At 41.9% G+C, this 23015-nt stretch overlaps 5 protein-coding genes across 5 annotated transcripts; all 5 read left to right on the top strand.

Annotated features, from left to right (window-relative positions):
• Positions 1 to 366: 366 nt before the first annotated feature.
• On the top strand, positions 367 to 4055 carry LOC147304897 (uncharacterized). The gene has a single exon (XM_086277351.1). It carries the CDS (start codon positions 506 to 508, stop codon positions 3575 to 3577), a length of 3072 nt encoding a protein of 1023 aa, XP_086133477.1. The 5' UTR covers positions 367 to 505; the 3' UTR covers positions 3578 to 4055.
• Positions 4056 to 4899: 844 nt separating this feature from the next.
• On the top strand, positions 4900 to 8598 carry LOC147304896 (uncharacterized). Its single transcript, XM_086277349.1, has one exon. It carries the CDS (start codon positions 5039 to 5041, stop codon positions 8108 to 8110), a length of 3072 nt encoding a protein of 1023 aa, XP_086133475.1. The 5' UTR covers positions 4900 to 5038; the 3' UTR covers positions 8111 to 8598.
• An 844-nt stretch (positions 8599 to 9442) lies between these two features.
• On the top strand, positions 9443 to 13133 carry LOC147304895 (uncharacterized). The gene has a single exon (XM_086277350.1). The coding sequence runs from the start codon at positions 9582 to 9584 to the stop codon at positions 12651 to 12653; it is 3072 nt and encodes a 1023-aa protein (XP_086133476.1). The 5' UTR covers positions 9443 to 9581; the 3' UTR covers positions 12654 to 13133.
• Positions 13134 to 13977: 844 nt separating this feature from the next.
• LOC147304894 (uncharacterized) lies at positions 13978 to 17188 on the top strand. Its single transcript, XM_086277897.1, has one exon. The coding sequence runs from the start codon at positions 14117 to 14119 to the stop codon at positions 17186 to 17188; it is 3072 nt and encodes a 1023-aa protein (XP_086134023.1). The 5' UTR covers positions 13978 to 14116.
• A 539-nt stretch (positions 17189 to 17727) lies between these two features.
• On the top strand, positions 17728 to 22202 carry LOC147304893 (uncharacterized). Its single transcript, XM_086277352.1, has one exon. The coding sequence runs from the start codon at positions 18652 to 18654 to the stop codon at positions 21721 to 21723; it is 3072 nt and encodes a 1023-aa protein (XP_086133478.1). The 5' UTR covers positions 17728 to 18651; the 3' UTR covers positions 21724 to 22202.
• The last annotated feature ends 813 nt before the right edge of the window (positions 22203 to 23015 follow it).

Genomic DNA, 23015 nt, shown 5'->3' with positions numbered 1-23015 from the left:
TTGTTTTTCACCTGTTGTACATGTAGTGGAAAATGATTCTTTGCACAAACTGACAATGCTGAAAAAGCCTGGAGGTTGTGTTCTTTTGCAGGAAAAAATTAATGCTTTCTGAATTAGGGTCATGATCAACTTGTAATGCTTTTTAAATCTTGCTTGAGTCAATATTTACTCTCTTAAAATGCCGCACGCGGTTACTTTATATATGGGTGTTGTGCATTTTAAGAGAGTAAATAACGAGGCTAAATGTCCTTTCGCTTCCAGATACTGTATTTTACACCAACACGATGTGTATGTAAGAATTTATTAGCGGTTTAAGTCGGGAAGCCTGTGCGTGGGAGTTCAAAACACAGACAGTGCGCATGCGTGTGACGTGAAGTAGCGAACGCTTTGATCGCCTGACTGTGACGTAAGCGAACGCTTTGACGTGCCCGTGACGTTACAGTCAACTGAGCCTATATATAGAACCCGCCAGGACTCACAATCTACTTAGCCTTAAGTAAATGAGATGTACAGACCGCGATCTTCGCACTCTAGAATCTTAGATTTTCAAAGTCCTTCAAATAATTTTACTGAAACAGAAACGTCCACAATGGCTGAATTTCAGACTACAGGCTCTATCCCCATTATTCCCGAGCATATTTTACCAGCTATAACCAAGTGTTTCGATCAGTTCTCCCAGGTACAATGGGGAATGATTGAACAGGGAATCTGGGACTCTGATCTCCAAGCATTACTGGCTGATATGATAATCGAAATCATTCAGATAGTTTCTAGCGGCATCCTGAAATCTGCACTTCCCACACTTCAGGAGTTAATGACAGACGAATTGTCCCAAACAGGTATCAGCATACCTGTGGCAAAAATAGCTCCGTCGCTGGGAGACTCTCTTTCAACCAGCATTGGCATCGCTCTTAACATCCCCCATGAAAACTGTCAGTCCAGTAAGAAGCTGACAAAACTGATTGAATTGGAGATCTCAGAAAAGGTCGACTCAGCTGTGACTCTACTCTTGAACAACCCGGATTTACGGTCAGATCCTGCCGTTTATGTCAGTGGAAAAATGACAACCACAAAAAACCTTCGACGCATGGTCTCTCACGCAGCCTCGTGTTTGGAAAAATGTGCAGGTAAGCTAAGCAGCCAGTGCATGTCAAAGGGCGGCGCAGCTAGTTCCCCTAGCCCGTCTAATTCAGAGAGTACTGAATCAAAGATCTCTGAGAAGGCAATGGTTGTTGAGGAGGTGAGCAGCGCTCTCACCAAATGGAGCACAGACACAGGAATCACAGAGGACAATAAGGATGAAAATGACATGACGCCTGTAGAGATAAAAGAAAGTGAAACTGGAGAGATGGCGGAAAGTCGTTCCAGCACCACAGGTGAAGTGATCGTGGCTGATGTTGTCAGTGCAATACTTGACACTCTGAAGTATTCGAATGCCGAAGATGACACAGAGATAGAGAAGTGCACAGATGCTGAGACAGCTGAAAGTCTCCAGCGTCCCAGCACGCCAGCAGAAATAGCTGCAGCTGACATTGTAATGACAATAATTGATAATCTGCAGTCTTTTGATGGTGAAGATGTCACATCTAGTGAGAAATGTGACTCACGCGAATCTGCTTTTAATGTGCAGTTAAATATCCAAAAGGTGAAAAACTTTTTCACGTCATGCATCCCATCCAGAAAAAGCAATGACCAAAAGCTGCACAAAGACCACTTCTGCGCTTTTGCCAAAAAGCAGTTTTACAAAATGATCAGAGAGATAAAACACCTGGTGAAGAAAAACAAAAGGTTCTTCATCTGTCTCCACGAACCGGTCAAGTCTCTTGATGATCAGAGAGCAGATTGTATGGACAGCTACAGTTCTTTTTGTAGCTATGTAAACACACCAGTGATGGATAGCATGTTTAAGAGTTCTTCCCCAGTTGATTATAACACCATCAAACCTGTTCTTGAACAAATGTTTAATAAATTAAACGGGCCAGAACATTTGAACCGTATCTGGAACCCCCTGGAAAAGATAAAGGAAATTGAGATGTTTTCCAGGGAGTTGACAGATAAAGTGTATGACCATCTCCAGTCAACTGAAAGATATGTACTCCCTGTGATGCTATCAGGAAAATGTCTTTCAGACTCTGTCATCTCTAGGTCTGCAGAGCCAACAGATGAGTTACCCTTTTCGCCCGAGGTCCTCTATGTGACTGTAGAAGACTCAGTGCAAAAGTTTTTGCAAAACACTCTTCTGTGGTTAGAGAATGATGCTTTGGATCAAACTGTTCAAAGTGACAAGATTTCTGGTGCCGTGCGAGACATCCAGGATGTGATTTTAAGAGCACTGACTCCAACAGAGCAAAAAGAAAATGACAGACTGTCTGAACCAGAGTCACGTCCAGATTGTCCTCCCAAAAATGAAACAGTCTCCTGCGTGAGTGTACTAGAGCAGGGCCCACCCCCAGAAAACAGCCCTGAGCCTGAACCAATCACTGAAGCTGGGCTTACAGAAGCTCAAAGTCAGCCATCAACCTCTGAAAACTTACAGGAGGAGTCTGAGAAAATTGTCAGAGACTTCAGTAACTGTCTGTTAGATGAGCTCCTGGAGAAATGTCTTTTCGACACAAACTGTCTGAATATAGAAAATTACGAAGCGATCACCAGCCGTCTTACAGATCTGCTTCTAGATAAGGTCAGAATCCCAGGATATCTGAGTGCTCTTAAAAATAACAAACAGCGGATGCTAAAGAAAATGAGTAAGGCCCTTATAAAGGAGCTTGACTCTGCAGATCAGTTTGTACATTCGGCTCTTACACCAGATGATTACACTTTTGATGAACTTTTTCTGGATCTCCTGGACATGATTATTGAGGTTGCTTTGGATCAAACTGTTCAAAGTGACAAGATTTCTGGTGCCGTGGGAGACATCCAGGATGTGATTTTAAGAGCACTGACTCCAACAGAGCAAAAAGAAAATGACAGACTGTCTGAACCAGAGTCACGTCCAGATTGTCCTCCCAAAAATGAAACAGTCTCCTGCGTGAGTGTACTAGAGCAGGGCCCACCCCCAGAAAACAGCCCTGAGCCTGAACCAATCACTGAAGCTGGGCTTACAGAAGCTCAAAGTCAGCCATCAACCTCTGAAAACTTACAGGAGGAGTCTGAGAAAATTGTCAGAGACTTCAGTAACTGTCTGTTAGATGAGCTCCTGGAGAAATGTCTTTTCGACACAAACTATCTGAATATAGAAAATTACGAAGCGATCACCAGGCGTCTTACAGATCTGCTTCTAGATAAGGTCAGAATCCCAGGATATCTGAGTGCTCTTAAAAATAACAAACGGCGGATGCTAAAGAAAATGAGTAAGGCCCTTATAAAGGAGCTTGACTCTGCAGATCAGTTTGTACATTCGGCTCTTACACCAGATGATTACACTTTTGATGAACTTTTTCTGGATCTCCTGGACATGATTATTGAGGTTGTACTCAATCCCCCACTGAAGTCTAAAATTACAAGGTTCTTTCGAGCAGTGGGAAAAGCTTTAATGAAGCCGTTTAGGAGCTGCTGTAGGGGCAGCAGCGATGACTAAAAGACCAGCTGCACCCCCCCCCCACACACACACACACACTACAATGCTTCTTTAAAGATCTCGAAGCATTTAATAATTTATTCAAAAACAATGTAATTGGCCAACAGAAGTATATTTCATCTTGTCTCCCTATATTGTCTCTCCATCACCCCCAACCGGTCGCAGCAGATGGCCGCCCCCTCTTGAGCCTGGTTCTGCTGGAGGTTTCTTCCTGTTAAAAGGGAGTTTTTTCTCCCCACTGTCGCCTAGTGCTTGCTCAAAGGGGATCTTTTGATTGTTGGGTATTTTCCTGCTAATACTGTAGGGTTTTCACCTTACATTATAAAGCACCTTGAGGAGACTCTTGTTTTGCTGCGATGCTATATAATCTTAGATTTAACTGAATTTTAAAATCATCCATTATAGCATCAAAGTAAAACAAAATGAAATTTTAAGAAAATTGATTTACCATCAAATAAAAATCCTAATCTCAAACATATTCTGATTTTTCTTGTGTTTTATTGTGTTGTCAAGTATGAAAAAACAATGTTGCATTTGTGCACTCTGGTCATGAGTACTGGTATTGTATTAGAGCAGAATTTAGAGTAGAATTTGATAAAGGTGGTTTGGGTATGAGATGAACACAATTCATGAAACTATTAAATGTTGTTATTATAGACACTAAGTGAATATCTGTGGTAAGTTTAACAGTTTTCAGGGTTTTAGGCACATTTCTGCACATAGATTGGTCCAGAATGGAAAGTCTAAAGCAAAAAGCCTGAGTGAGGTGGACATTTTCATCATGGTCTCCAAGGCCTCCTTTGCGACTTGCCATTTTCTGTCCCTCTCCTCCTTGTTGCGGTTTCCTGGGTCCTCACCCTCCAAACTCCATGGACCTTTCAATTAATCTTTAGGAAATGAAAAATAATAGCAATTAAACAAAAAACACTTGGGAGGTTTAATGTGTTTATTTTAATTTGTTTTTCACCTGTTGTACATGTAGTGGAAAATGATTCTTTGCACAAACTGACAATGCTGAAAAAGCCTGGAGGTTGTGTTCTTTTGCAGGAAAAAATTAATGCTTTCTGAATTAGGGTCATGATCAACTTGTAATGCTTTTTAAATCTTGCTTGAGTCAATATTTACTCTCTTAAAATGCCGCACGCGGTTACTTTATATATGGGTGTTGTGCATTTTAAGAGAGTAAATAACGAGGCTAAATGTCCTTTCGCTTCCAGATACTGTATTTTACACCAACACGATGTGTATGTAAGAATTTATTAGCGGTTTAAGTCGGGAAGCCTGTGCGTGGGAGTTCAAAACACAGACAGTGCGCATGCGTGTGACGTGAAGTAGCGAACGCTTTGATCGCCTGACTGTGACGTAAGCGAACGCTTTGACGTGCCCGTGACGTTACAGTCAACTGAGCCTATATATAGAACCCGCCAGGACTCACAATCTACTTAGCCTTAAGTAAATGAGATGTACAGACCGCGATCTTCGCACTCTAGAATCTTAGATTTTCAAAGTCCTTCAAATAATTTTACTGAAACAGAAACGTCCACAATGGCTGAATTTCAGACTACAGGCTCTATCCCCATTATTCCCGAGCATATTTTACCAGCTATAACCAAGTGTTTCGATCAGTTCTCCCAGGTACAATGGGGAATGATTGAACAGGGAATCTGGGACTCTGATCTCCAAGCATTACTGGCTGATATGATAATCGAAATCATTCAGATAGTTTCTAGCGGCATCCTGAAATCTGCACTTCCCACACTTCAGGAGTTAATGACAGACGAATTGTCCCAAACAGGTATCAGCATACCTGTGGCAAAAATAGCTCCGTCGCTGGGAGACTCTCTTTCAACCAGCATTGGCATCGCTCTTAACATCCCCCATGAAAACTGTCAGTCCAGTAAGAAGCTGACAAAACTGATTGAATTGGAGATCTCAGAAAAGGTCGACTCAGCTGTGACTCTACTCTTGAACAACCCGGATTTACGGTCAGATCCTGCCGTTTATGTCAGTGGAAAAATGACAACCACAAAAAACCTTCGACGCATGGTCTCTCACGCAGCCTCGTGTTTGGAAAAATGTGCAGGTAAGCTAAGCAGCCAGTGCATGTCAAAGGGCGGCGCAGCTAGTTCCCCTAGCCCGTCTAATTCAGAGAGTACTGAATCAAAGATCTCTGAGAAGGCAATGGTTGTTGAGGAGGTGAGCAGCGCTCTCACCAAATGGAGCACAGACACAGGAATCACAGAGGACAATAAGGATGAAAATGACATGACGCCTGTAGAGATAAAAGAAAGTGAAACTGGAGAGATGGCGGAAAGTCGTTCCAGCACCACAGGTGAAGTGATCGTGGCTGATGTTGTCAGTGCAATACTTGACACTCTGAAGTATTCGAATGCCGAAGATGACACAGAGATAGAGAAGTGCACAGATGCTGAGACAGCTGAAAGTCTCCAGCGTCCCAGCACGCCAGCAGAAATAGCTGCAGCTGACATTGTAATGACAATAATTGATAATCTGCAGTCTTTTGATGGTGAAGATGTCACATCTAGTGAGAAATGTGACTCACGCGAATCTGCTTTTAATGTGCAGTTAAATATCCAAAAGGTGAAAAACTTTTTCACGTCATGCATCCCATCCAGAAAAAGCAATGACCAAAAGCTGCACAAAGACCACTTCTGCGCTTTTGCCAAAAAGCAGTTTTACAAAATGATCAGAGAGATAAAACACCTGGTGAAGAAAAACAAAAGGTTCTTCATCTGTCTCCACGAACCGGTCAAGTCTCTTGATGATCAGAGAGCAGATTGTATGGACAGCTACAGTTCTTTTTGTAGCTATGTAAACACACCAGTGATGGATAGCATGTTTAAGAGTTCTTCCCCAGTTGATTATAACACCATCAAACCTGTTCTTGAACAAATGTTTAATAAATTAAACGGGCCAGAACATTTGAACCGTATCTGGAACCCCCTGGAAAAGATAAAGGAAATTGAGATGTTTTCCAGGGAGTTGACAGATAAAGTGTATGACCATCTCCAGTCAACTGAAAGATATGTACTCCCTGTGATGCTATCAGGAAAATGTCTTTCAGACTCTGTCATCTCTAGGTCTGCAGAGCCAACAGATGAGTTACCCTTTTCGCCCGAGGTCCTCTATGTGACTGTAGAAGACTCAGTGCAAAAGTTTTTGCAAAACACTCTTCTGTGGTTAGAGAATGATGCTTTGGATCAAACTGTTCAAAGTGACAAGATTTCTGGTGCCGTGCGAGACATCCAGGATGTGATTTTAAGAGCACTGACTCCAACAGAGCAAAAAGAAAATGACAGACTGTCTGAACCAGAGTCACGTCCAGATTGTCCTCCCAAAAATGAAACAGTCTCCTGCGTGAGTGTACTAGAGCAGGGCCCACCCCCAGAAAACAGCCCTGAGCCTGAACCAATCACTGAAGCTGGGCTTACAGAAGCTCAAAGTCAGCCATCAACCTCTGAAAACTTACAGGAGGAGTCTGAGAAAATTGTCAGAGACTTCAGTAACTGTCTGTTAGATGAGCTCCTGGAGAAATGTCTTTTCGACACAAACTGTCTGAATATAGAAAATTACGAAGCGATCACCAGCCGTCTTACAGATCTGCTTCTAGATAAGGTCAGAATCCCAGGATATCTGAGTGCTCTTAAAAATAACAAACAGCGGATGCTAAAGAAAATGAGTAAGGCCCTTATAAAGGAGCTTGACTCTGCAGATCAGTTTGTACATTCGGCTCTTACACCAGATGATTACACTTTTGATGAACTTTTTCTGGATCTCCTGGACATGATTATTGAGGTTGCTTTGGATCAAACTGTTCAAAGTGACAAGATTTCTGGTGCCGTGGGAGACATCCAGGATGTGATTTTAAGAGCACTGACTCCAACAGAGCAAAAAGAAAATGACAGACTGTCTGAACCAGAGTCACGTCCAGATTGTCCTCCCAAAAATGAAACAGTCTCCTGCGTGAGTGTACTAGAGCAGGGCCCACCCCCAGAAAACAGCCCTGAGCCTGAACCAATCACTGAAGCTGGGCTTACAGAAGCTCAAAGTCAGCCATCAACCTCTGAAAACTTACAGGAGGAGTCTGAGAAAATTGTCAGAGACTTCAGTAACTGTCTGTTAGATGAGCTCCTGGAGAAATGTCTTTTCGACACAAACTATCTGAATATAGAAAATTACGAAGCGATCACCAGGCGTCTTACAGATCTGCTTCTAGATAAGGTCAGAATCCCAGGATATCTGAGTGCTCTTAAAAATAACAAACGGCGGATGCTAAAGAAAATGAGTAAGGCCCTTATAAAGGAGCTTGACTCTGCAGATCAGTTTGTACATTCGGCTCTTACACCAGATGATTACACTTTTGATGAACTTTTTCTGGATCTCCTGGACATGATTATTGAGGTTGTACTCAATCCCCCACTGAAGTCTAAAATTACAAGGTTCTTTCGAGCAGTGGGAAAAGCTTTAATGAAGCCGTTTAGGAGCTGCTGTAGGGGCAGCAGCGATGACTAAAAGACCAGCTGCACCCCCCCCCCCCCCACACACACACACACACACACACTACAATGCTTCTTTAAAGATCTCGAAGCATTTAATAATTTATTCAAAAACAATGTAATTGGCCAACAGAAGTATATTTCATCTTGTCTCCCTATATTGTCTCTCCATCACCCCCAACCGGTCGCAGCAGATGGCCGCCCCCTCTTGAGCCTGGTTCTGCTGGAGGTTTCTTCCTGTTAAAAGGGAGTTTTTTCTCCCCACTGTCGCCTAGTGCTTGCTCAAAGGGGATCTTTTGATTGTTGGGTATTTTCCTGCTAATACTGTAGGGTTTTCACCTTACATTATAAAGCACCTTGAGGAGACTCTTGTTTTGCTGCGATGCTATATAATCTTAGATTTAACTGAATTTTAAAATCATCCATTATAGCATCAAAGTAAAACAAAATGAAATTTTAAGAAAATTGATTTACCATCAAATAAAAATCCTAATCTCAAACATATTCTGATTTTTCTTGTGTTTTATTGTGTTGTCAAGTATGAAAAAACAATGTTGCATTTGTGCACTCTGGTCATGAGTACTGGTATTGTATTAGAGCAGAATTTAGAGTAGAATTTGATAAAGGTGGTTTGGGTATGAGATGAACACAATTCATGAAACTATTAAATGTTGTTATTATAGACACTAAGTGAATATCTGTGGTAAGTTTAACAGTTTTCAGGGTTTTAGGCACATTTCTGCACATAGATTGGTCCAGAATGGAAAGTCTAAAGCAAAAAGCCTGAGTGAGGTGGACATTTTCATCATGGTCTCCAAGGCCTCCTTTGCGACTTGCCATTTTCTGTCCCTCTCCTCCTTGTTGCGGTTTCCTGGGTCCTCACCCTCCAAACTCCATGGACCTTTCAATTAATCTTTAGGAAATGAAAAATAATAGCAATTAAACAAAAAACACTTGGGAGGTTTAATGTGTTTATTTTAATTTGTTTTTCACCTGTTGTACATGTAGTGGAAAATGATTCTTTGCACAAACTGACAATGCTGAAAAAGCCTGGAGGTTGTGTTCTTTTGCAGGAAAAAATTAATGCTTTCTGAATTAGGGTCATGATCAACTTGTAATGCTTTTTAAATCTTGCTTGAGTCAATATTTACTCTCTTAAAATGCCGCACGCGGTTACTTTATATATGGGTGTTGTGCATTTTAAGAGAGTAAATAACGAGGCTAAATGTCCTTTCGCTTCCAGATACTGTATTTTACACCAACACGATGTGTATGTAAGAATTTATTAGCGGTTTAAGTCGGGAAGCCTGTGCGTGGGAGTTCAAAACACAGACAGTGCGCATGCGTGTGACGTGAAGTAGCGAACGCTTTGATCGCCTGACTGTGACGTAAGCGAACGCTTTGACGTGCCCGTGACGTTACAGTCAACTGAGCCTATATATAGAACCCGCCAGGACTCACAATCTACTTAGCCTTAAGTAAATGAGATGTACAGACCGCGATCTTCGCACTCTAGAATCTTAGATTTTCAAAGTCCTTCAAATAATTTTACTGAAACAGAAACGTCCACAATGGCTGAATTTCAGACTACAGGCTCTATCCCCATTATTCCCGAGCATATTTTACCAGCTATAACCAAGTGTTTCGATCAGTTCTCCCAGGTACAATGGGGAATGATTGAACAGGGAATCTGGGACTCTGATCTCCAAGCATTACTGGCTGATATGATAATCGAAATCATTCAGATAGTTTCTAGCGGCATCCTGAAATCTGCACTTCCCACACTTCAGGAGTTAATGACAGACGAATTGTCCCAAACAGGTATCAGCATACCTGTGGCAAAAATAGCTCCGTCGCTGGGAGACTCTCTTTCAACCAGCATTGGCATCGCTCTTAACATCCCCCATGAAAACTGTCAGTCCAGTAAGAAGCTGACAAAACTGATTGAATTGGAGATCTCAGAAAAGGTCGACTCAGCTGTGACTCTACTCTTGAACAACCCGGATTTACGGTCAGATCCTGCCGTTTATGTCAGTGGAAAAATGACAACCACAAAAAACCTTCGACGCATGGTCTCTCACGCAGCCTCGTGTTTGGAAAAATGTGCAGGTAAGCTAAGCAGCCAGTGCATGTCAAAGGGCGGCGCAGCTAGTTCCCCTAGCCCGTCTAATTCAGAGAGTACTGAATCAAAGATCTCTGAGAAGGCAATGGTTGTTGAGGAGGTGAGCAGCGCTCTCACCAAATGGAGCACAGACACAGGAATCACAGAGGACAATAAGGATGAAAATGACATGACGCCTGTAGAGATAAAAGAAAGTGAAACTGGAGAGATGGCGGAAAGTCGTTCCAGCACCACAGGTGAAGTGATCGTGGCTGATGTTGTCAGTGCAATACTTGACACTCTGAAGTATTCGAATGCCGAAGATGACACAGAGATAGAGAAGTGCACAGATGCTGAGACAGCTGAAAGTCTCCAGCGTCCCAGCACGCCAGCAGAAATAGCTGCAGCTGACATTGTAATGACAATAATTGATAATCTGCAGTCTTTTGATGGTGAAGATGTCACATCTAGTGAGAAATGTGACTCACGCGAATCTGCTTTTAATGTGCAGTTAAATATCCAAAAGGTGAAAAACTTTTTCACGTCATGCATCCCATCCAGAAAAAGCAATGACCAAAAGCTGCACAAAGACCACTTCTGCGCTTTTGCCAAAAAGCAGTTTTACAAAATGATCAGAGAGATAAAACACCTGGTGAAGAAAAACAAAAGGTTCTTCATCTGTCTCCACGAACCGGTCAAGTCTCTTGATGATCAGAGAGCAGATTGTATGGACAGCTACAGTTCTTTTTGTAGCTATGTAAACACACCAGTGATGGATAGCATGTTTAAGAGTTCTTCCCCAGTTGATTATAACACCATCAAACCTGTTCTTGAACAAATGTTTAATAAATTAAACGGGCCAGAACATTTGAACCGTATCTGGAACCCCCTGGAAAAGATAAAGGAAATTGAGATGTTTTCCAGGGAGTTGACAGATAAAGTGTATGACCATCTCCAGTCAACTGAAAGATATGTACTCCCTGTGATGCTATCAGGAAAATGTCTTTCAGACTCTGTCATCTCTAGGTCTGCAGAGCCAACAGATGAGTTACCCTTTTCGCCCGAGGTCCTCTATGTGACTGTAGAAGACTCAGTGCAAAAGTTTTTGCAAAACACTCTTCTGTGGTTAGAGAATGATGCTTTGGATCAAACTGTTCAAAGTGACAAGATTTCTGGTGCCGTGCGAGACATCCAGGATGTGATTTTAAGAGCACTGACTCCAACAGAGCAAAAAGAAAATGACAGACTGTCTGAACCAGAGTCACGTCCAGATTGTCCTCCCAAAAATGAAACAGTCTCCTGCGTGAGTGTACTAGAGCAGGGCCCACCCCCAGAAAACAGCCCTGAGCCTGAACCAATCACTGAAGCTGGGCTTACAGAAGCTCAAAGTCAGCCATCAACCTCTGAAAACTTACAGGAGGAGTCTGAGAAAATTGTCAGAGACTTCAGTAACTGTCTGTTAGATGAGCTCCTGGAGAAATGTCTTTTCGACACAAACTGTCTGAATATAGAAAATTACGAAGCGATCACCAGCCGTCTTACAGATCTGCTTCTAGATAAGGTCAGAATCCCAGGATATCTGAGTGCTCTTAAAAATAACAAACAGCGGATGCTAAAGAAAATGAGTAAGGCCCTTATAAAGGAGCTTGACTCTGCAGATCAGTTTGTACATTCGGCTCTTACACCAGATGATTACACTTTTGATGAACTTTTTCTGGATCTCCTGGACATGATTATTGAGGTTGCTTTGGATCAAACTGTTCAAAGTGACAAGATTTCTGGTGCCGTGGGAGACATCCAGGATGTGATTTTAAGAGCACTGACTCCAACAGAGCAAAAAGAAAATGACAGACTGTCTGAACCAGAGTCACGTCCAGATTGTCCTCCCAAAAATGAAACAGTCTCCTGCGTGAGTGTACTAGAGCAGGGCCCACCCCCAGAAAACAGCCCTGAGCCTGAACCAATCACTGAAGCTGGGCTTACAGAAGCTCAAAGTCAGCCATCAACCTCTGAAAACTTACAGGAGGAGTCTGAGAAAATTGTCAGAGACTTCAGTAACTGTCTGTTAGATGAGCTCCTGGAGAAATGTCTTTTCGACACAAACTATCTGAATATAGAAAATTACGAAGCGATCACCAGGCGTCTTACAGATCTGCTTCTAGATAAGGTCAGAATCCCAGGATATCTGAGTGCTCTTAAAAATAACAAACGGCGGATGCTAAAGAAAATGAGTAAGGCCCTTATAAAGGAGCTTGACTCTGCAGATCAGTTTGTACATTCGGCTCTTACACCAGATGATTACACTTTTGATGAACTTTTTCTGGATCTCCTGGACATGATTATTGAGGTTGTACTCAATCCCCCACTGAAGTCTAAAATTACAAGGTTCTTTCGAGCAGTGGGAAAAGCTTTAATGAAGCCGTTTAGGAGCTGCTGTAGGGGCAGCAGCGATGACTAAAAGACCAGCTGCACCCCCCCCCCCCCCACACACACACACACTACAATGCTTCTTTAAAGATCTCGAAGCATTTAATAATTTATTCAAAAACAATGTAATTGGCCAACAGAAGTATATTTCATCTTGTCTCCCTATATTGTCTCTCCATCACCCCCAACCGGTCGCAGCAGATGGCCGCCCCCTCTTGAGCCTGGTTCTGCTGGAGGTTTCTTCCTGTTAAAAGGGAGTTTTTTCTCCCCACTGTCGCCTAGTGCTTGCTCAAAGGGGATCTTTTGATTGTTGGGTATTTTCCTGCTAATACTGTAGGGTTTTCACCTTACATTATAAAGCACCTTGAGGAGACTCTTGTTTTGCTGCGATGCTATATAATCTTAGATTTAACTGAATTTTAAAATCATCCATTATAGCATCAAAGTAAAACAAAATGAAATTTTAAGAAAATTGATTTACCATCAAATAAAAATCCTAATCTCAAACATATTCTGATTTTTCTTGTGTTTTATTGTGTTGTCAAGTATGAAAAAACAATGTTGCATTTGTGCACTCTGGTCATGAGTACTGGTATTGTATTAGAGCAGAATTTAGAGTAGAATTTGATAAAGGTGGTTTGGGTATGAGATGAACACAATTCATGAAACTATTAAATGTTGTTATTATAGACACTAAGTGAATATCTGTGGTAAGTTTAACAGTTTTCAGGGTTTTAGGCACATTTCTGCACATAGATTGGTCCAGAATGGAAAGTCTAAAGCAAAAAGCCTGAGTGAGGTGGACATTTTCATCATGGTCTCCAAGGCCTCCTTTGCGACTTGCCATTTTCTGTCCCTCTCCTCCTTGTTGCGGTTTCCTGGGTCCTCACCCTCCAAACTCCATGGACCTTTCAATTAATCTTTAGGAAATGAAAAATAATAGCAATTAAACAAAAAACACTTGGGAGGTTTAATGTGTTTATTTTAATTTGTTTTTCACCTGTTGTACATGTAGTGGAAAATGATTCTTTGCACAAACTGACAATGCTGAAAAAGCCTGGAGGTTGTGTTCTTTTGCAGGAAAAAATTAATGCTTTCTGAATTAGGGTCATGATCAACTTGTAATGCTTTTTAAATCTTGCTTGAGTCAATATTTACTCTCTTAAAATGCCGCACGCGGTTACTTTATATATGGGTGTTGTGCATTTTAAGAGAGTAAATAACGAGGCTAAATGTCCTTTCGCTTCCAGATACTGTATTTTACACCAACACGATGTGTATGTAAGAATTTATTAGCGGTTTAAGTCGGGAAGCCTGTGCGTGGGAGTTCAAAACACAGACAGTGCGCATGCGTGTGACGTGAAGTAGCGAACGCTTTGATCGCCTGACTGTGACGTAAGCGAACGCTTTGACGTGCCCGTGACGTTACAGTCAACTGAGCCTATATATAGAACCCGCCAGGACTCACAATCTACTTAGCCTTAAGTAAATGAGATGTACAGACCGCGATCTTCGCACTCTAGAATCTTAGATTTTCAAAGTCCTTCAAATAATTTTACTGAAACAGAAACGTCCACAATGGCTGAATTTCAGACTACAGGCTCTATCCCCATTATTCCCGAGCATATTTTACCAGCTATAACCAAGTGTTTCGATCAGTTCTCCCAGGTACAATGGGGAATGATTGAACAGGGAATCTGGGACTCTGATCTCCAAGCATTACTGGCTGATATGATAATCGAAATCATTCAGATAGTTTCTAGCGGCATCCTGAAATCTGCACTTCCCACACTTCAGGAGTTAATGACAGACGAATTGTCCCAAACAGGTATCAGCATACCTGTGGCAAAAATAGCTCCGTCGCTGGGAGACTCTCTTTCAACCAGCATTGGCATCGCTCTTAACATCCCCCATGAAAACTGTCAGTCCAGTAAGAAGCTGACAAAACTGATTGAATTGGAGATCTCAGAAAAGGTCGACTCAGCTGTGACTCTACTCTTGAACAACCCGGATTTACGGTCAGATCCTGCCGTTTATGTCAGTGGAAAAATGACAACCACAAAAAACCTTCGACGCATGGTCTCTCACGCAGCCTCGTGTTTGGAAAAATGTGCAGGTAAGCTAAGCAGCCAGTGCATGTCAAAGGGCGGCGCAGCTAGTTCCCCTAGCCCGTCTAATTCAGAGAGTACTGAATCAAAGATCTCTGAGAAGGCAATGGTTGTTGAGGAGGTGAGCAGCGCTCTCACCAAATGGAGCACAGACACAGGAATCACAGAGGACAATAAGGATGAAAATGACATGACGCCTGTAGAGATAAAAGAAAGTGAAACTGGAGAGATGGCGGAAAGTCGTTCCAGCACCACAGGTGAAGTGATCGTGGCTGATGTTGTCAGTGCAATACTTGACACTCTGAAGTATTCGAATGCCGAAGATGACACAGAAATAGAGAAGTGCACAGATGCTGAGACAGCTGAAAGTCTCCAGCGTCCCAGCACGCCAGCAGAAATAGCTGCAGCTGACATTGTAATGACAATAATTGATAATCTGCAGTCTTTTGATGGTGAAGATGTCACATCTAGTGAGAAATGTGACTCACGCGAATCTGCTTTTAATGTGCAGTTAAATATCCAAAAGGTGAAAAACTTTTTCACGTCATGCATCCCATCCAGAAAAAGCAATGACCAAAAGCTGCACAAAGACCACTTCTGCGCTTTTGCCAAAAAGCAGTTTTACAAAATGATCAGAGAGATAAAACACCTGGTGAAGAAAAACAAAAGGTTCTTCATCTGTCTCCACGAACCGGTCAAGTCTCTTGATGATCAGAGAGCAGATTGTATGGACAGCTACAGTTCTTTTTGTAGCTATGTAAACACACCAGTGATGGATAGCATGTTTAAGAGTTCTTCCCCAGTTGATTATAACACCATCAAACCTGTTCTTGAACAAATGTTTAATAAATTAAACGGGCCAGAACATTTGAACCGTATCTGGAACCCCCTGGAAAAGATAAAGGAAATTGAGATGTTTTCCAGGGAGTTGACAGATAAAGTGTATGACCATCTCCAGTCAACTGAAAGATATGTACTCCCTGTGATGCTATCAGGAAAATGTCTTTCAGACTCTGTCATCTCTAGGTCTGCAGAGCCAACAGATGAGTTACCCTTTTCGCCCGAGGTCCTCTATGTGACTGTAGAAGACTCAGTGCAAAAGTTTTTGCAAAACACTCTTCTGTGGTTAGAGAATGATGCTTTGGATCAAACTGTTCAAAGTGACAAGATTTCTGGTGCCGTGCGAGACATCCAGGATGTGATTTTAAGAGCACTGACTCCAACAGAGCAAAAAGAAAATGACAGACTGTCTGAACCAGAGTCACGTCCAGATTGTCCTCCCAAAAATGAAACAGTCTCCTGCGTGAGTGTACTAGAGCAGGGCCCACCCCCAGAAAACAGCCCTGAGCCTGAACCAATCACTGAAGCTGGGCTTACAGAAGCTCAAAGTCAGCCATCAACCTCTGAAAACTTACAGGAGGAGTCTGAGAAAATTGTCAGAGACTTCAGTAACTGTCTGTTAGATGAGCTCCTGGAGAAATGTCTTTTCGACACAAACTGTCTGAATATAGAAAATTACGAAGCGATCACCAGCCGTCTTACAGATCTGCTTCTAGATAAGGTCAGAATCCCAGGATATCTGAGTGCTCTTAAAAATAACAAACAGCGGATGCTAAAGAAAATGAGTAAGGCCCTTATAAAGGAGCTTGACTCTGCAGATCAGTTTGTACATTCGGCTCTTACACCAGATGATTACACTTTTGATGAACTTTTTCTGGATCTCCTGAACATGATTATTGAGGTTGCTTTGGATCAAACTGTTCAAAGTGACAAGATTTCTGGTGCCGTGGGAGACATCCAGGATGTGATTTTAAGAGCACTGACTCCAACAGAGCAAAAAGAAAATGACAGACTGTCTGAACCAGAGTCACGTCCAGATTGTCCTCCCAAAAATGAAACAGTCTCCTGCGTGAGTGTACTAGAGCAGGGCCCACCCCCAGAAAACAGCCCTGAGCCTGAACCAATCACTGAAGCTGGGCTTACAGAAGCTCAAAGTCAGCCATCAACCTCTGAAAACTTACAGGAGGAGTCTGAGAAAATTGTCAGAGACTTCAGTAACTGTCTGTTAGATGAGCTCCTGGAGAAATGTCTTTTCGACACAAACTATCTGAATATAGAAAATTACGAAGCGATCACCAGGCGTCTTACAGATCTGCTTCTAGATAAGGTCAGAATCCCAGGATATCTGAGTGCTCTTAAAAATAACAAACGGCGGATGCTAAAGAAAATGAGTAAGGCCCTTATAAAGGAGCTTGACTCTGCAGATCAGTTTGTACATTCGGCTCTTACACCAGATGATTACACTTTTGATGAACTTTTTCTGGATCTCCTGGACATGATTATTGAGGTTGTACTCAATCCCCCACTGAAGTCTAAAATTACAAGGTTCTTTCGAGCAGTGGGAAAAGCTTTAATGAAGCCGTTTAGGAGCTGCTGTAGGGGCAGCAGCGATGACTAAAAGACCAGCTGCACCCCCCCCCCCCCCACACACACACACACTACAATGCTTCTTTAAAGATCTCGAAGCATTTAATAATTTATTCAAAAACAATGTAATTGGCCAACAGAAGTATATTTCATCTTGTCTCCCTATATTGTCTCTCCATCACCCCCAACCGGTCGCAGCAGATGGCCGCCCCCTCTTGAGCCTGGTTCTGCTGGAGGTTTCTTCCTGTTAAAAGGGAGTTTTTTCTCCCCACTGTCGCCTAGTGCTTGCTCAAAGGGGATCTTTTGATTGTTGGGTATTTTCCTGCTAATACTGTAGGGTTTTCACCTTACATTATAAAGCACCTTGAGGAGACTCTTGTTTTGCTGCGATGCTATATAATCTTAGATTTAACTGAATTTTAAAATCATCCATTATAGCATCAAAGTAAAACAAAATGAAATTTTAAGAAAATTGATTTACCATCAAATAAAACTCCTAATCTCAAACATATTCTGATTTTTCTTGTGTTTTATTGTGTTGTCAAGTATGAAAAAACAATGTTGCATTTGTGCACTCTGGTCATGAGTACTGGTATTGTATTAGAGCAGAATTTAGAGTAGAATTTGATAAAGGTGGTTTGGGTATGAGATGAACACAATTCATGAAACTATTAAATGTTGTTATTATAGACACTAAGTGAATATCTGTGGTAAGTTTAACAGTTTTCAGGGTTTTAGGCACATTTCTGCACATAGATTGGTCCAGAATGGAAAGTCTAAAGCAAAAAGCCTGAGTGAGGTGGACATTTTCATCATGGTCTCCAAGGCCTCCTTTGCGACTTGCCATTTTCTGTCCCTCTCCTCCTTGTTGCGGTTTCCTGGGTCCTCACCCTCCAAACTCCATGGACCTTTCAATTAATCTTTAGGAAATGAAAAATAATAGCAATTAAACAAAAAACACTTGGGAGGTTTAATGTGTTTATTTTAATTTGTTTTTCACCTGTTGTACATGTAGTGGAAAATGATTCTTTGCACAAACTGACAATGCTGAAAAAGCCTGGAGGTTGTGTTCTTTTGCAGGAAAAAATTAATGCTTTCTGAATTAGGGTCATGATCAACTTGTAATGCTTTTTAAATCTTGCTTGAGTCAATATTTACTCTCTTAAAATGCCGCACGCGGTTACTTTATATATGGGTGTTGTGCATTTTAAGAGAGTAAATAACGAGGCTAAATGTCCTTTCGCTTCCAGATACTGTATTTTACACCAACACGATGTGTATGTAAGAATTTATTAGCGGTTTAAGTCGGGAAGCCTGTGCGTGGGAGTTCAAAACACAGACAGTGCGCATGCGTGTGACGTGAAGTAGCGAACGCTTTGATCGCCTGACTGTGACGTAAGCGAACGCTTTGACGTGCCCGTGACGTTACAGTCAACTGAGCCTATATATAGAACCCGCCAGGACTCACAATCTACTTAGCCTTAAGTAAATGAGATGTACAGACCGCGATCTTCGCACTCTAGAATCTTAGATTTTCAAAGTCCTTCAAATAATTTTACTGAAACAGAAACGTCCACAATGGCTGAATTTCAGACTACAGGCTCTATCCCCATTATTCCCGAGCATATTTTACCAGCTATAACCAAGTGTTTCGATCAGTTCTCCCAGGTACAATGGGGAATGATTGAACAGGGAATCTGGGACTCTGATCTCCAAGCATTACTGGCTGATATGATAATCGAAATCATTCAGATAGTTTCTAGCGGCATCCTGAAATCTGCACTTCCCACACTTCAGGAGTTAATGACAGACGAATTGTCCCAAACAGGTATCAGCATACCTGTGGCAAAAATAGCTCCGTCGCTGGGAGACTCTCTTTCAACCAGCATTGGCATCGCTCTTAACATCCCCCATGAAAACTGTCAGTCCAGTAAGAAGCTGACAAAACTGATTGAATTGGAGATCTCAGAAAAGGTCGACTCAGCTGTGACTCTACTCTTGAACAACCCGGATTTACGGTCAGATCCTGCCGTTTATGTCAGTGGAAAAATGACAACCACAAAAAACCTTCGACGCATGGTCTCTCACGCAGCCTCGTGTTTGGAAAAATGTGCAGGTAAGCTAAGCAGCCAGTGCATGTCAAAGGGCGGCGCAGCTAGTTCCCCTAGCCCGTCTAATTCAGAGAGTACTGAATCAAAGATCTCTGAGAAGGCAATGGTTGTTGAGGAGGTGAGCAGCGCTCTCACCAAATGGAGCACAGACACAGGAATCACAGAGGACAATAAGGATGAAAATGACATGACGCCTGTAGAGATAAAAGAAAGTGAAACTGGAGAGATGGCGGAAAGTCGTTCCAGCACCACAGGTGAAGTGATCGTGGCTGATGTTGTCAGTGCAATACTTGACACTCTGAAGTATTCGAATGCCGAAGATGACACAGAGATAGAGAAGTGCACAGATGCTGAGACAGCTGAAAGTCTCCAGCGTCCCAGCACGCCAGCAGAAATAGCTGCAGCTGACATTGTAATGACAATAATTGATAATCTGCAGTCTTTTGATGGTGAAGATGTCACATCTAGTGAGAAATGTGACTCACGCGAATCTGCTTTTAATGTGCAGTTAAATATCCAAAAGGTGAAAAACTTTTTCACGTCATGCATCCCATCCAGAAAAAGCAATGACCAAAAGCTGCACAAAGACCACTTCTGCGCTTTTGCCAAAAAGCAGTTTTACAAAATGATCAGAGAGATAAAACACCTGGTGAAGAAAAACAAAAGGTTCTTCATCTGTCTCCACGAACCGGTCAAGTCTCTTGATGATCAGAGAGCAGATTGTATGGACAGCTACAGTTCTTTTTGTAGCTATGTAAACACACCAGTGATGGATAGCATGTTTAAGAGTTCTTCCCCAGTTGATTATAACACCATCAAACCTGTTCTTGAACAAATGTTTAATAAATTAAACGGGCCAGAACATTTGAACCGTATCTGGAACCCCCTGGAAAAGATAAAGGAAATTGAGATGTTTTCCAGGGAGTTGACAGATAAAGTGTATGACCATCTCCAGTCAACTGAAAGATATGTACTCCCTGTGATGCTATCAGGAAAATGTCTTTCAGACTCTGTCATCTCTAGGTCTGCAGAGCCAACAGATGAGTTACCCTTTTCGCCCGAGGTCCTCTATGTGACTGTAGAAGACTCAGTGCAAAAGTTTTTGCAAAACACTCTTCTGTGGTTAGAGAATGATGCTTTGGATCAAACTGTTCAAAGTGACAAGATTTCTGGTGCCGTGCGAGACATCCAGGATGTGATTTTAAGAGCACTGACTCCAACAGAGCAAAAAGAAAATGACAGACTGTCTGAACCAGAGTCACGTCCAGATTGTCCTCCCAAAAATGAAACAGTCTCCTGCGTGAGTGTACTAGAGCAGGGCCCACCCCCAGAAAACAGCCCTGAGCCTGAACCAATCACTGAAGCTGGGCTTACAGAAGCTCAAAGTCAGCCATCAACCTCTGAAAACTTACAGGAGGAGTCTGAGAAAATTGTCAGAGACTTCAGTAACTGTCTGTTAGATGAGCTCCTGGAGAAATGTCTTTTCGACACAAACTGTCTGAATATAGAAAATTACGAAGCGATCACCAGCCGTCTTACAGATCTGCTTCTAGATAAGGTCAGAATCCCAGGATATCTGAGTGCTCTTAAAAATAACAAACAGCGGATGCTAAAGAAAATGAGTAAGGCCCTTATAAAGGAGCTTGACTCTGCAGATCAGTTTGTACATTCGGCTCTTACACCAGATGATTACACTTTTGATGAACTTTTTCTGGATCTCCTGGACATGATTATTGAGGTTGCTTTGGATCAAACTGTTCAAAGTGACAAGATTTCTGGTGCCGTGGGAGACATCCAGGATGTGATTTTAAGAGCACTGACTCCAACAGAGCAAAAAGAAAATGACAGACTGTCTGAACCAGAGTCACGTCCAGATTGTCCTCCCAAAAATGAAACAGTCTCCTGCGTGAGTGTACTAGAGCAGGGCCCACCCCCAGAAAACAGCCCTGAGCCTGAACCAATCACTGAAGCTGGGCTTACAGAAGCTCAAAGTCAGCCATCAACCTCTGAAAACTTACAGGAGGAGTCTGAGAAAATTGTCAGAGACTTCAGTAACTGTCTGTTAGATGAGCTCCTGGAGAAATGTCTTTTCGACACAAACTATCTGAATATAGAAAATTACGAAGCGATCACCAGGCGTCTTACAGATCTGCTTCTAGATAAGGTCAGAATCCCAGGATATCTGAGTGCTCTTAAAAATAACAAACGGCGGATGCTAAAGAAAATGAGTAAGGCCCTTATAAAGGAGCTTGACTCTGCAGATCAGTTTGTACATTCGGCTCTTACACCAGATGATTACACTTTTGATGAACTTTTTCTGGATCTCCTGGACATGATTATTGAGGTTGTACTCAATCCCCCACTGAAGTCTAAAATTACAAGGTTCTTTCGAGCAGTGGGAAAAGCTTTAATGAAGCCGTTTAGGAGCTGCTGTAGGGGCAGCAGCGATGACTAAAAGACCAGCTGCACCCCCCCCCCCACACACACACACACACTACAATGCTTCTTTAAAGATCTCGAAGCATTTAATAATTTATTCAAAAACAATGTAATTGGCCAACAGAAGTATATTTCATCTTGTCTCCCTATATTGTCTCTCCATCACCCCCAACCGGTCGCAGCAGATGGCCGCCCCCTCTTGAGCCTGGTTCTGCTGGAGGTTTCTTCCTGTTAAAAGGGAGTTTTTTCTCCCCACTGTCGCCTAGTGCTTGCTCAAAGGGGATCTTTTGATTGTTGGGTATTTTCCTGCTAATACTGTAGGGTTTTCACCTTACATTATAAAGCACCTTGAGGAGACTCTTGTTTTGCTGCGATGCTATATAATCTTAGATTTAACTGAATTTTAAAATCATCCATTATAGCATCAAAGTAAAACAAAATGAAATTTTAAGAAAATTGATTTACCATCAAATAAAAATCCTAATCTCAAACATATTCTGATTTTTCTTGTGTTTTATTGTGTTGTCAAGTATGAAAAAACAATGTTGCATTTGTGCACTCTGGTCATGAGTACTGGTATTGTATTAGAGCAGAATTTAGAGTAGAATTTGATAAAGGTGGTTTGGGTATGAGATGAACACAATTCATGAAACTATTAAATGTTGTTATTATAGACACTAAGTGAATATCTGTGGTAAGTTTAACAGTTTTCAGGGTTTTAGGCACATTTCTGCACATAGATTGGTCCAGAATGGAAAGTCTAAAGCAAAAAGCCTGAGTGAGGTGGACATTTTCATCATGGTCTCCAAGGCCTCCTTTGCGACTTGCCATTTTCTGTCCCTCTCCTCCTTGTTGCGGTTTCCTGGGTCCTCACCCTCCAAACTCCATGGACCTTTCAATTAATCTTTAGGAAATGAAAAATAATAGCAATTAAACAAAAAACACTTGGGAGGTTTAATGTGTTTATTTTAATTTGTTTTTCACCTGTTGTACATGTAGTGGAAAATGATTCTTTGCACAAACTGACAATGCTGAAAAAGCCTGGAGGTTGTGTTCTTTTGCAGGAAAAAATTAATGCTTTCTGAATTAGGGTCATGATCAACTTGTAATGCTTTTTAAATCTTGCTTGAGTCAATATTTACTCTCTTAAAATGCCGCACGCGGTTACTTTATATATGGGTGTTGTGCATTTTAAGAGAGTAAATAACGAGGCTAAATGTCCTTTCGCTTCCAGATACTGTATTTTACACCAACACGATGTGTATGTAAGAATTTATTAGCGGTTTAAGTCGGGAAGCCTGTGCGTGG

This window comes from Aulonocara sp. 'chitande type north' Nkhata Bay, linkage group LG20 (assembly GCF_057382095.1).
Source record: "Aulonocara sp. 'chitande type north' Nkhata Bay isolate Kocher_YH1m ecotype deep benthic linkage group LG20, A_spYH_male_GT1.1, whole genome shotgun sequence".
Taxonomy (NCBI): domain Eukaryota; kingdom Metazoa; phylum Chordata; class Actinopteri; order Cichliformes; family Cichlidae; genus Aulonocara; species Aulonocara sp. 'chitande type north' Nkhata Bay.
This window is presented reverse-complemented; position numbering and strand designations above follow the sequence as displayed.

Coding starts and splice junctions, on each gene's coding strand:
- LOC147304897 (XM_086277351.1), top strand. CDS start 506: ATGTACAGACCGCGATCTTCGCACTCTAGAATCTTAGATTTTCAAAGT.
- LOC147304893 (XM_086277352.1), top strand. CDS start 18,652: ATGTACAGACCGCGATCTTCGCACTCTAGAATCTTAGATTTTCAAAGT.
- LOC147304894 (XM_086277897.1), top strand. CDS start 14,117: ATGTACAGACCGCGATCTTCGCACTCTAGAATCTTAGATTTTCAAAGT.
- LOC147304896 (XM_086277349.1), top strand. CDS start 5,039: ATGTACAGACCGCGATCTTCGCACTCTAGAATCTTAGATTTTCAAAGT.
- LOC147304895 (XM_086277350.1), top strand. CDS start 9,582: ATGTACAGACCGCGATCTTCGCACTCTAGAATCTTAGATTTTCAAAGT.